The following is a 13,579-nucleotide window of genomic DNA, read 5'->3' on the forward strand; positions in this document are numbered from 1 at the left end:
GGAGTCTGTATTTAGGTCTATTTTTGACATTTTATTTTGCTTAATTAATAGCGCGCCTCCTTGAAAATTTCACTCAAGAAATGATGACAGCTACTCCAGCTAAACTGAACCTATACGCCAGTTAAAACTCTTGCAACGTGCAGCATAACATATACATTTTTGGGGCGCAAAAATCTGCTTCGTCCTTGCAAGCTGAGGAGCGCCAGGATGAAGCTCTTATCTGGCGAGAGCAAATCATCTCTCAGTGTAAGCGTGGCATACTCATCAGGATGGTGTTGGATATAAGAATTATTACTATTAAAAATATTTCTTCAAGCCTCTTCTGAGTGGCGACTACATTTTCATGGTCAAGTTTTAATACCTGGATTATTTCTGTTGGTATTTCACTTATATAATGCATATGAAATCACACACAAACTAACTGACACATAGAGTTTTGGTTGGATTGTGGAGCTCCTGGCAAAGTACAATAAACCAGTCATGCAGTTTGTGCATTGAGAGTGGGGGGAGTGGGTGTTCAAATGGGGCCCACAGCCCATTTTCACCCCAGGGTCCCCAGCCGTTTAATCCGACCCTGACTGCAACCGCCTAACTATTAAAATCCCAAAGTGTGGCAGGAAAAGAAGAAACCACATTGTCCGGTTAAATTCTTATTGTTATCTAGGTTCTGGGCAGACACATAGCTCACAAACACAACCTGAAAACATGACTAAAGCTCATATTCAGTGTGTCTAACTTCAGGGCCTGCTGCAGGATTACAGCAGACATCAGTGTGGCTCCTTTGAAAGCGCTCAGTGTTAACATCCCCCACAGGGACGGTTTATTCTCACAACGGTAACTTGAGTGGATGCTTCCTTATCCTGCCAGGGTGACATCACTTTTCATGAACTTGTGGAGTTCTCGGCACTGCTGTGAACTTGCAGAGAGAAGAAGAATCTGACTGGAGTTTACTTTTAAATATAAGGTTACAAAAATCACATACAGGTAAAAGCAGAGAAATCTGAAACATCTCTCTGAAATAATAAAAACAAAAGCAACTACAAGAAAGCAGATGGCTCTGTGGATAAAAATAATATCAGCCTCATAACCCTAATCGACCGCTTCAAGCTGCAAGTTATTTTTCATTTAAAAATACCTTTCTGCTGATTTAATTCCCCACAGCAGTTAATGGGGCTCTTTGTGCCAAAACTCCTTAAAGCTAATCTCTCTAACAGATTCCGCAGAAGCTTAAAAGAGGAAACTGACCCCTTCATTACATTGATAAACATCAACTTGGTGCACATTCTGACAAAAAGGGCTACAGAGGGAATGAAGCTGCAGAAGAGCATAACATGTGTTGCCTATAATCAGGTTCAGACAGGTCCTACATGCTTCAGAGGGAAAAAGTTCACCTCACTGTTAGGTCTAGCCGTGTGTGTGTGTGTGTGTGTGTGTGTGTGTGTGTGTGGAGGGGTGCTGGAATATGTTACCACTACATACCTTCACTGTATGAATATTATAAGAGGGGAACAGCCTAAGCCTAATTGGTGAAGGTGTATGCATTCTGTCTTCATGATGAAGTATATTTTAACTTTTCAAAAATACATGAGCTCAAGTCTTGTTGTTTTTCTGTGTTATTGATCAATCTAATCTCCTACTTTTAATGTAGGGTTAGGGTTATTGGTGGCTGATAGTAAAAATCATTATTCGTTAAATCTATACACATAAATCATATGTATAAGCATAAGTAACTGACAAATGCTGCTAGCCATCCTTGGCTCTAGCTAGCATCCTTTAGATAATTAGCTTACGGATCAGCTAGCAGTTGAACCGATGTTTCTAGTGTTTACCTGGGACTGGTCACCAAGGGCAACAGTGGTCAGCTCAGATGGGTTTAGCAGTCTGAGTGAACATTTTGACGGTCAGTTTAAATACGGGGATACAGTATGGAGGTGATTTACGACAGCTCTGTTTCGGACTATGTCTCCGGGGTCTAAACTAAATGCGGAGGGGGCGGAGACATAAAACCGGGGAACTGGCAGAGGAGGCCGACAGTAGGATTCCAGCAGCAGGAAAAAATGGTGTCTAGAGCCACATTATCTTATAAGCTCAACTCTGTAAATTGAGGATTTATTTTGACCTAACCAGTGGTGATTGTACAAAGAAAACCAAACTTGTTTTGGTGACTTTTATTTAGTTCATGTCAAGTTTGTGTGTTCTACGATGAGTTAAATCGTCAATTAAAAGGTCCGGTGTGTAACATATCGAACATTTAGCATCATGTAGCGATGAATTTTTTGTTTACTCCATTGCTTGTCCTGATTTTGTTTTGCATTTTGTAGTTTTAAGTACGAAGTATGATCATCCATCCTTTAACAGGTTATCATTTCAAACTTCTCACAGTAATCTGATGAAGGTCTAGTACCGAAACACTGTTACCAATAAACCTAATTGTAAGTGAAGTGGACAGTGTGTGAGGGTATTTTTTCAAATTTTGTCAGCCTTCGGTCTCCTACACACCTGTCGACCCTCAGGTGTGCACAAACACTGTAAACTTCTCACATTACAAAGAGTTTGGTACGAAACAGCAGCCACTCACTCTTCTTCTTCTTCATTTTTTAACTGGTGGATTTTGGGCGGCCGCCCACTAAATTTAAAAACATGAAAGGTCCTCACTGGTGCCAGGTTTGTCCATTCTGGGCTACTGTAGCAACATGGCGGTGCAACATGGCAGCATCCGTGGAGGGAAACCCACTCCCTATGTAGATATCATATTTTTGGGTCATTATACACTAAACAAAACATACTTATGAATATTATATTCAGTTTTGCAACGCATGTTCTAACAGATGTTCTGAAGAGCAGAACCACTCCTCTGTTCTGTGATATTTTGTGAGTTTATTTTGCTCATTTATTACACTTAAAGCTAAGAGAGCTTGAGAAACTCAGCGACTCAACTGATATTCATCATCCAGCCGAAAGTCTGTGGGCTGTCAGCCTGGGACATGGCCTGGACTAGCTTGTTAGCATGCTAACTTCAGTGGGAATGTCTTCCACACAGTAGCTTCTTCACATTCTCTTGATCATGTTGGTTCATTATTTGAATATTTTCAACTACATTTCCGGCTGTATCCCACACATTTATCACCAATCATTTATACTTCCGCCTCTTTGGGTTGTGAATCACGCACAGGGAACGAGGAACTGTACAAAGCCAGTTACAGTTCTGCGAGAGTTTGTGGAAAGGATGTGACAGTTTTTTTCTAAATCAAAAGTTGAGATCCAATGAAAACACCAATCGTGTTCAGGAGAGTTTGTATTCAAAAGTCCAACATAATTTTTTAAATCCTCTAGTACAAGACCCGGAGGTTCTAACCATATGGAAGTCGTATTTCCAATGGAAAACCACTACTTTGGAGTCCCTGTCAGAATTTTCCCTGCTGGGAAAAACCAGCACAGACCAGCACCAAAACCAACCACCAAAAACAAATGCTGGCCTTGCTGGGTCACCAGCAAGGCCAGCATTTGTTTTTGTTTTGTTGCATGTGTTGTGTTTTGGTATGCTGGTTTTTCCCAGCAGGGTAGCGTGGTGCATAGCTACACACATGTATCTACTTTTACTAAAAAACTGTTATATTATCAGTACATTCTTGAGGTATTTGGGCCAAATCGCTGCTGCTCCTGCAGGTCTAGGAGGGCTCACTCAGACTAACAGCTGGCACAGATTAGAGGGGATGTCTCTGATGTCTTCAGTCTGTCTCAGCCAACATGCACAAAAGTCCCAAACTTTCCTGCAGCTACAGACTCCAGCTCTGGATGAAAGCAACAGTCTCAGCCTCTGTGGAGTCACCATGGTTTCCACTGGGACATTCTTCTGACCACTTAGTTCGCTCCGTGCTCGACTCTCACTGCAGACACGCAGCACAGAGCCTGCAGACGGAGGACAGCGCTAGTCGTCGAAGTTGTTGTCAGCAAAAAAGAAAAAAAACAAAACAAAACACTCGACATCTCGTGCTATCAAAGTTTTGGAGGTGAGAAAAGAGACCCCTGACTCACCTTTAAGTCGTCTCCTTCAGCGCCTCAGACGTCCTCGGCTGTTCTCCCGTCATGCCCCGCTGACACAACTCATCGCCGCCGCGCTGCTTTTGTCGTCGTTTGGTGAAGTTGTGGGGCGCAGACCAGCGCCTCGGTGTCTCCGCACTCGCTCGGTTACATGGTTTAACATCGGGCAGGAACAGACACTGGGTTCAGACCACAGCGAGGAGAGGAGATGAGAGCGAGGGAGGAGGGGAGGAGGAGGTCAGACGCAACGGTAATATGACTCCTCTGTCCGACTGCCAGAGGAGGTAGTAGAGATTTTTCTTACTTTTTTTTTTACCTTGGCTTCATCCAAAAATTGCATCCGCGTTTCCCTCACTTTACGTCCTTTCCTAGTCCCTCCCACGAGGAACCCACGGGAGGAGAGAGGAGACGAAGGGAACATGTGTGAAGAGACATGGGACGCACCTCATGACTCTGAGGTTTGTCAACCCTAAAAACTTTAGATTATGTAACATTCAAACATGGTTGTGTTACTGTTGTTCATATACAAGTCATTACATTCAGATGCATTTATGATCTTGTATGCACACAGGCTACGTGTTCTGTGTGTGTGAAACATTCACCTCACTGTGTTGTAAAATCGAAATAAAGGATCCTTGATACCATTTAAAGGGTAACTCCGCCAACTTTAGTGTGTTTAAAGGTCTTGGGGAGTAGTGTTGCATTAGTATAAAAGCTTCAATTCCGTAACTGAGTGACATGGTGTAGACTGCAGGAATGTAGACTCCAGGTATTGAAAAACCCATTCCTGTTGTTAAAAAAAAAAGAAAAAAAAAAAGAATACATTATTTGATTGGTGCAACTTTAACAAGAGCAAGTTTTGGGTCACCAGACCTTGAAAGATCCCCAGGGTTTGTATTCATCCTCATTAAGCACGGCAGTCCTTACAGCTCATTAGGACGAGCCTTCAGTGTTCAACAATGGCTGCCCAAAGTGGGGCACTCAGGCCAAAGCTGGGACGCCATATGTTTTGTAGCAAAAGATCGGCCTGTGTAGGATCCCTGATTATTATTTTTGTCATAATCTGAGCGGGGCAGGTAGAGGGGGAATTTCTGCAGGAAGTCAGCCAATTGAGGGAATATGGGATCCTAGAACTTTGAAAGCCATGACAGATTAGCCTGGCAAGCACCTTTTTTTCACTTGTTTTTAAGTCACAAAGGAGAGAACACAATTTACAACTTTAGTGAGTGATTTATATCCATCACACGCCTCCCTGGGCATACGTATAGTACCATTTCACAGCTTAGCAAAATAACATAATAGCTACTTGCTTTGGCCTGCGTTCATTACATTTTTGGCCCTTCAAGAGACAATGTTTGGGCACCCATGGTAAAAAAAAACCAAAAAAAAAAACTTTATTACTGATTCTTTATTAGAAAGTGATACTGAATATTTAATGAATGTTATAATAAAACCAGCAAACATGATGAGCTACCTATTTTTAACACACAAACACCATGGTTGTCTGAGTATTAGAGGTCAGCTTTAAAAGGTCATTGCTAACAGGGCCACAGCCTGGCTTTAGAAATAACGGAGGTCAGATTATTATTATCTTTTTTAACAGAGCTGGTTTTTTCATGGAGCTGTTGTCTGTTAATGCATGTTAAGCCTGTTAGCCAAAAACTATATACTCAAGTATTAGCACTGTTACTTTAAAAAAACAGGTAAAAATAAAGGTCATGATCAAGATAGATACATTAAGTATGAACATTGATTGGTGAGTAATTGTCTTTTATTGATGTGAATCTGACTGATCAGATTATTTGACCCACAGATGTTTTTTCTATGGGTAAAGGTAAAGAGGAAAACAGGTGTCTGTATGTATTTGTGATGAAATGACTAATTATCATCTCCAGATCAGACCAAATGCAAACTAAATATTTCATTATTGTTAACTAAGTTCTACTAAATTAAAATTATATATTAACTTTACCAAATGTTTGTATTTGCACAATAGTGTAATAATAGTGCGGTAATAGTAGTAATAGTGTAATAATAATACAGTATATTACAGTAGAGTATATAGTATAATAATTGTGTGTTATGCCAAAAAATAAATATAAAGAGCGTCAAAATGTTATAGTGTCCTTAATTGCTATTTCTTACCTTTTTAGTTAAGTTGTTTATTTTGTGCTATTGTTAGTGTGGCAAAAAAATAATAGATTGATAAGAGTAGTTTAGTAGTAGAGTAGTAGTAGAAGCTGCCACACAAACACCTAAAGGACTGCCCAGCCTTTTCACTCCTGATTATACAGTCATATAGCACCATTTTTAAAATTCAAATATTTAGGAAATAATTACTGAGGACTGCACCTCGGTGACCTCATAGCTGGCTATGGCCATGACTGGTACCAACCTGTGAATAAGTCGTAAAAAGTGTGGAGATACCAGTCTGTTCAAAAAGAAAAATATGTTGAGTATACTGCCTGTTTCTCACTTCATTGCTGAGATTGCTTGCTGTCTAGATAAACAGTGAGGTAATGATGAAGTCATCGGTCTATAGAGACGTGGGAAAGCATTTTGTTGTGTAAATCAGTTTATTGCAAGAAGACCACTGGGAACAAGGCCAACATCACTGTCTCCCTCTGAGCTCTCCCCGGAGGTCCTCATCAACAAAAATGAGGATTTACAACAATTGAAAAGACATGAGCATAAAACGACATTAATTGGCTGAAAACTAACCGCTGTAGACCTACATTCTAAATATTGTATATATCTCAAATATAACTACTTGTCAGAAGTTATTTCAACATCCGTGTTTATAATAGCATATCCCCCTGATATGTACAACATAATCAAGACAGTGCCTTTGAGATCTTGGAAATTCATTAAAATTACACACAAAATAATCTGAATCATGAAAAGAGGCATGCAAACCGACCAGTATTTGTCTCTACGTAGCCTTCCTGAAAACATACACAAACCACTTTCAGCTGAGTGTGTAAAAGGACGGCCACCTCGGAGCATGTAACACAGCTCCACAGCGCTCTCTCGTGGCCGCAGAGGACGCTTTTAATATCTCAGCATCTCTTTCAATCAAATAAAAATACGTCCACATTTTGTTTGGAACACATGCTGAAACAGAGTGGCAATACTGCTGACAAAGGTGGGTTATTTTTGGCTCAAATACAAGCAGGAGAGTGGCCACAAGCGTTGGTTTTGAAGCCTCAGATACAAGGGACGGCACAAGAGTTCAAGCACTGTGTTTAAGAGACAGTATGTTGTGACAGTTCAAAGGGTGGTGTGCCATCAGTGAGCACTTCCGTTTGCTTTTCTAAACCTGAAAATGAATCTTTTACCTCAGATTCAACATTAACTCAGCATTCTTCCAACCATGTTAGAACCAGTGATAAAGGATACATGTTCAGTCCGTCTCACTGCGGTGTACCCCTGCCGTGCATCATCGTCAGAAAACACCGCGTTTGCACCGGTAATACAAATGTTCTAATAGCTTTCAAAACTATACAAAACTTATAAATTATTAAGTTCTATTCTTAAATATAAACAACATCAAGTCAGTTTCCAGTACTTAGATTATATATTAGGTACAGTACATTGTACAGCTCCGCTGTCAGAGAGCGGAGAACGTTCCGTTTGATACACTGTACACGATCCAAAGGGCTGAAACTGGTGGTTAGACATGATCTTTGAATAAATTAATTCATAAATAAATTATGATTATGTCCTCCCAGTAACAGTGGTGTCCTTGGGTCCCCTCGAGACTGCACACACACACACACACACACACACACACACACACACACACACACACACACACACACACACACAACAAAGTCCAAATGTACAACTCTTACTCCTATACTAAAAATACTTTTGGCTTTAAGAAGTAACAAAGTTATACTCAACTCAGAGGCTAGAAACTAATTATTTTATACCGTACAAGAGCTTTACCATCTAAAGGAAAGTTTAAATTCAGTAGTTACATGTTTAGAGTACCTGTAGAGGCTTTGCAATGATAGAATAGTATCTCTAATCAATAAAGTGACAGTGCTGGATGTCAGTTCCAGGGAGATCCCTTTCCTATGTGGGTTGTATTAAAGAAAAAAATAAAGCCCCCCATCTACTCAGATGTGTAAAGAGAGAGAAAAACAAACAAGACTCTATGTGGATAGTGTTAAATATCTGAGAGAGTTGACCCGTGGCTAGTACAGCATGCTGTGTTGGCTGGTACCGAGCATAAGAGACATGTTGAAGCATTTTGAGTGTATTACTGGCAGACCAATTCATTTAAACATAAAACATTGTCACTGACATGGGATCATTCAGTTTTGCAAGACTGATCCAGTTCTGCATATATCAACTAATACTAGTACTTATATAATCCTCAAATATATACAGAGAAAGCCAGTTTCACTTAAAAATATCTTAATAGTGTGCTTATATCCAAACTTCTACAAAGAGTAACAAACAATCCAGCTAAAAGTCGCTGTTAGCTCAGGCTTCCTCTCTTTCTACCAGTCAGTCAGTCAGTTACAGTAGCAGCTTCATCACCAACAGCAGCCTAACTGGTGGTGTTAATACAGTTGAGTTCACTCCAGCCAACCTTTTGGTTCATTCCTCTCGTGTGTGTATTGCACCAACGATAAATCATAGAGAGCTCTATTTTCCTATCTGAAATAAATAAAAGGTAGGAGTCGGTAAACTCCTACCTCGAGGAAAAAAAAGCGCTGAGAAACTGGAAGCCAGGTGAGGTTTCCTCCGTTAACCAGAGGGAGGAGAACAAGAAGTAGAGGAGGAGGAGGAGGAGGAGGAGGAGGAGGGAGGTCAGTGGATGTCTCTGCACATAGGAAGGTTGACGAAGATGAAGACGTTGAACTCGATGAGGACGGAGAAGCATAGAAAGATGGCGTACAAGATGAGGCAGGCCAAACCCAGTCGCCAGTCCAGAGTCCATTTGTTCAAATGGACACCGAGAACCTGCAGACAGGAGAGAGAGAGAATCATAATAACAAGTTAGCTTGTGGATGCTGTGCTGTCCAAACAATGAGAGATAAGCAGCACTGTACTGAAGCAATCTGTCTTATCAGCACTTCTGAAGTGGACAGAGCCAATGGGAGAGACTGTCCACGAAGGTCATGACTGGACTCAAAGGTGTAGTCCAGGTAGTCACACTGCGCCAACCAGTCAAAACACATTGTACATCCATGTCTGTCCAAACTCACACAATATACAGTATGTTGTGAAGCTGGAGTTTAATCAAAGGTATTAAGTGTACTCCTTGGAGAAATTGACATGTTTGATTCCAGCAAATAATTTCCAGTAAGAATCTTGCTGCCTTCAATTAGAGACTTTTTTTCTACAGAGGAGTTCACAGGACTGACAGAGAGCTTCATCACAAAAAAAAACAAAACAGCCAAAGTCCTTCAAGGTGTTCACGTTTTGTCAATGAAGCAGATTCTGATAGGACACGAAGATTAGGATCGTAAAACATGGATGCGTCACGCACATGTTCAACCCATCAGCGCAGAACATCTCTACAATCAGCACAGTTTGAAGGTTGAGATTAGCATCACTGATTCTGTATCGTACCAAATGTGAAGTGTGCTCACCACCCACGCTCCTGCTCCTGACTTCTGGGTTTGAATAATGGCCAGAAAAGGGTTGTCACAGTGAAGTTCACCTCTGAAATTGTGATCACTCCATCATTTTTATCCTATTGAACATTTGTGTGAAATTCTGTCAGATTTATGGTATTAATCCCGATTAATATTTGAGTTTTAACCACCAAAATCTAATCACTTCATCCATCCATCCGTCAAAGTGGACATTTGAAGAAGTTCCCTCTGTGCCTCCTTCTCACCCGTGTTCCTCAGCTCCTCCCCAGGGTGAATTTCCCCCAGCAGTCTTGTTGAGTCTCCACCTGCACCTCATCCATTTGTTAGTCCAGTTTGTATTTAAGCCTGTGTTGTTCCATCCCTCTCGGTTGGTTTATCTGTTGTCGTCCTTTTTTCGTCCAAGGAACCTAAATAAGAAGGAGGGGTCCTTACGTCACTGACTCTCGCTTTGGGGCCAGACTGCAGTGCTGGCTGTGTTGAAGTCAATGGGAGATGCATGAAGAAACTCACTAAAACTCAACATATTTATGTTCTTATGAAGAAATGCCTCCAGAAAATGAAAGATCAAACTTCAGAGAGCGTGTTAACCACAGACTCTGATTGGCTGGTCTGACTGATTTCTTACACCACAAATTGAAAAGCGAACAGGAGACTTTCCTACACAACTTAGAGGAAAGGAACAACGTGTGGGTAAAAAACAGTCATTAACCTACTCTCTCAAGTGTGGTGTTTCATTTTCTGGAGGCATTCCTCCATCAGAAGTCACACAGTGCAGACATATTAGGTTTTAGTATGTTTCTCCACACATGTCCCATTCTCCCGTTGACTTCAATACAGCTGTCTGGCCCCCCAACCAGATTCAGTGACGTAATGTCCCTTCCTTCTTTTCTGAGTTCATGTTTTGGTCCATGTGTGTCCTGTGCTTGCTCCTACATCCTCGGTTATTCCTGTTTTCTCCTCGTGGTCTTTCTGAATTGTCCTCTCTCTCCCTTTAGTTGCCAGTTTTTGTCACCAAATTTGTATGGATCATTTTGGACAGTAAGCTCATTAAAACTAACTTTAGTTTCACTACCTGCCACCTTGTGTTTAGGTCCTTTCTGTGGAACTGTTCCACTGTTCTACAGGTGGTGGTAATGCAACAACAAAGGCAGGGAAGAAGTCTGCAAGCTAGTGAACATAGAAGTTAAGGATGCTAGACTCAAATGCTGAGCAAATGTTTTGATGGAAATGCTCTTAACACACTTGGCTATAGCACGAGGATTCACACAACGCATTTTGGGGACAGTAAACACTAAATGGAAGTTTAGAAAGCAATGTAACTTTTGTGTTTTTACAAGAAAAACTCTACATTGCACCTGATCGCTGTCAGTGCTCTACTCCCGCTCACTGTTCCACAGCGCTTAAATCTTAACTGTCACTGGCTGCTACAACAGCTACAGCTGCTAACCCCACTGTTGATCACTGCCCACTCAGTTGATAATCAACACCCTGAAAAATGGCACAGAGGCATAAAAGAACGACTATGATCACCACCACTCCCCATTCCTTGCTTTGTTGAGCTTGATGTTTCATTTTTGGGGAGTGATAGGGTGGGAAATGGGATCCTAGACCCCGACTTCACTGCCAAATCTTACATATTGCGCTCAAATGATCATCCATTCCACACGACCTGGATGAATTATTATCACTTATATCATCACTTTTATCATTTTTCTCAAATTGTTGGCAGATTTTACTCCTATCATATTTGACTTGATCCGCCAGCTAAAAAGCCAAATAGAACTGGTCATCACGTCACAACCTGATGTTGAGTCACTATTGAAGTTTTGCATTTTTGCGTCACAGTGTGCTGACTCTGCGTGCTTGTCTACAGCAAACAACAGCGCAGATAGGATTTCATTGAATTCAAATAAATGAACTGTATGATCAAACGTATGTTGTGATCAAACCATTAACCATAAATCCATGGGCAGATTCAAAACCACAAAGACGTTCTATGAATATGTTTTAGTCCCCGATAGCAACAGTCCGGGACTTACTGTGAAGAATACTGAGGCTAGTAAGAGTCCAACAGAGAATATGAGTCCTCGGCTGTTGAGATGAATCTGAGGAAACAAACAGAGAAATCATATTATTTCTTCAGAGGGGATCTTAAAAAGCAGATTTTTCAAAAGTCAGGTCAAAACAAATGAAAAAGGCAGATGCTGCTGCTCCGTCCTCATACACACAGAATCCCTCTCTGTATTTCTGGAGCCAGGGGCCGACCTTTATTACACCTAATCCAAATGTCTTTTTCAAGTCTGAAGAGCAATCAGCAGACCAATTAACACATTACATCTCCTCAGTGTAAGGTGATAAACTGTGCAGTGCCCCAGCAAACACTGTGCGGCTGTGTGTGTGCTCTGCTCTGAATATTACAGACTACTGTCGCCACCCCTCATGAGCACAGCCCTGTTCTATTCTGGTCTGAGTCCAGCAGCATCTCCTGCGGCTGAGCTGAGGAGCACTCACGATGGAGCCGTAGTCGATGCAGAGTGTTTGCAGTGCCCACGGCAGGCCCAGGCCGACCAGGATGTCAAACACATTACTGCCTATGGAGTTGGAGATGGCCATGTCTCCCATACCTGAGGCAAGGAGAGCAACACTGTCAAGGTCTGTATACAGTCGGGAGACAAGTCATTTATGACAAGCAGTATTCTGCTGTGGAGCTCATTCTCTTAACAGCATTTCTGTTCCGTTTCCACTCAACGCAAATACGGATGTTGACTTCCTCTTGGTGTACCCACCTTGCCGTGCCACTATAACACTAGCCATGCAGTCTGGGACGCTGGTGCCTGCTGCGAGGAAGGTGATTCCCATAATAACGTCAGGAATTCCCAGAGTGAAGCCAATCACAGTCACCTGAAACAGATTTAGTATCTCTCAGAACGCTTTATATGTACTTAGTGGTGGTACAGTTAAAATAACAAAAAGGAAAATGAATTTGTGGAATTAAATGATGATATCTGTGCTTCTGCTGTACTGAAATTGATCATTTGTTTTTAAACTGTCCATAATGAGTCCAGCAGTGTTAAAGGGGGCAATGCTTTAGACTGGTGGACTGCCTTTTAAAACCCTGTACCTAGTTTACCCACAATGCAATTTAGCCACTGAGAGACATCCCTGGAGGTAATCAATCAGATTAGATGCAGCTTCTTCTGGAGCCACAAACCAAATATCTCTCCAGTTTCCCAAACCTGACATGGATGTGTTTTCAGTATTTTTACTGGAAGAGACCGACTGAACTGACCATCCAGACCATGATGTAGGACAGGCCAGCGATCCAGACGGTGGCAGTGAAGAAGGAGACCAAGAACCATCTCTCCCAGCGACGCTTGGCACAGTTGGGCACAGTGAAGAACAGAAGCAGGGACAGCGGCCACATGACCATCCACTTTAGCTTGTCACACGCCCCAGCTGGAAGGAAAGGAAGAACAAAGGTGACTTCAGCGACAGCGCTGACTACGAACACTCACTAACCGTGATTATTTTTTTCATCTGATCTGTACCTGGAACTTTGAAAGGCACCATGGGGCCGTTCCCGTCATCTTCTCCCTCTCCCTCCTCGTCGTTCTCGTTGTTCTCATTATCCTCATTTTCGTTCTCTGTCTCGTTCCCAGACTCCAGTCGCTGAAGTCTGCACCTCCCGTTCAGACCCTGCTCAGCCCCGCCCATTCCATTTTCTAAGCCCCGCCTTCCCTGAGCCCTGGCGCCTGAGTCAGAGTCGCCGTTGGTGATGCGGTTGACTCGAGTCTCAGTAGTGTTGATCAGTCTTTGTCTCTGCAAGTAATTACAAAACATTATCATAGACAGTAACAGTAAGCTCAGTCCTCTCATCAAAGGCAGACTGATATGGTCATGCCACACAAGTCATCCTCACATGC

The 13,579-nt window shown here is 42.0% G+C and overlaps 2 protein-coding genes and 1 long non-coding RNA gene across 5 annotated transcripts in view; 1 reads left to right on the forward strand and 2 right to left on the reverse strand.

The window, feature by feature from the left end:
• LOC119019549 (ras and Rab interactor 2-like) overlaps positions 1-4,319 on the reverse strand; it is a 32,594-nt gene extending 28,275 nt beyond the window's left edge. Inside the window, exon 1 of the mRNA XM_037098283.1 lies at positions 4,036-4,319. The gene's annotated coding sequence lies outside the window, so the exon portion shown is untranslated. The remainder of the gene's footprint in view (positions 1-4,035) is intronic.
• LOC119019577 lies at positions 4,188-13,424 on the forward strand. Its single transcript, XR_005075098.1, has 6 exons — positions 4,188-4,325; positions 4,414-4,499; positions 12,077-12,308; positions 12,467-12,504; positions 12,914-13,135; positions 13,316-13,424. It is a non-coding gene; the product is annotated as an uncharacterized LOC119019577 (long non-coding RNA).
• Positions 8,290-13,579, reverse strand: part of LOC119019562 (sodium/potassium/calcium exchanger 3-like) — a 59,951-nt gene continuing 54,661 nt past the window's right edge. For all 3 annotated transcript variants that reach the window (XM_037098302.1, XM_037098308.1, XM_037098311.1), the window contains 6 exons: positions 13,205-13,475; positions 12,946-13,112; positions 12,443-12,557; positions 12,168-12,280; positions 11,696-11,761; positions 8,290-9,018 (listed from right to left, as the gene is read on the reverse strand). In XM_037098302.1, coding sequence (XP_036954197.1) covers positions 8,866-9,018; positions 11,696-11,761; positions 12,168-12,280; positions 12,443-12,557; positions 12,946-13,112; positions 13,205-13,475 — 885 coding nt within the window. In that variant the 3' untranslated portion in view covers positions 8,290-8,865. The remainder of the gene's footprint in view (positions 9,019-11,695; positions 11,762-12,167; positions 12,281-12,442; positions 12,558-12,945; positions 13,113-13,204; positions 13,476-13,579) is intronic.

Source organism: Acanthopagrus latus, chromosome 1 (assembly GCF_904848185.1).
Source record: "Acanthopagrus latus isolate v.2019 chromosome 1, fAcaLat1.1, whole genome shotgun sequence".
Taxonomy (NCBI): Eukaryota; Metazoa; Chordata; class Actinopteri; order Spariformes; family Sparidae; genus Acanthopagrus; species Acanthopagrus latus.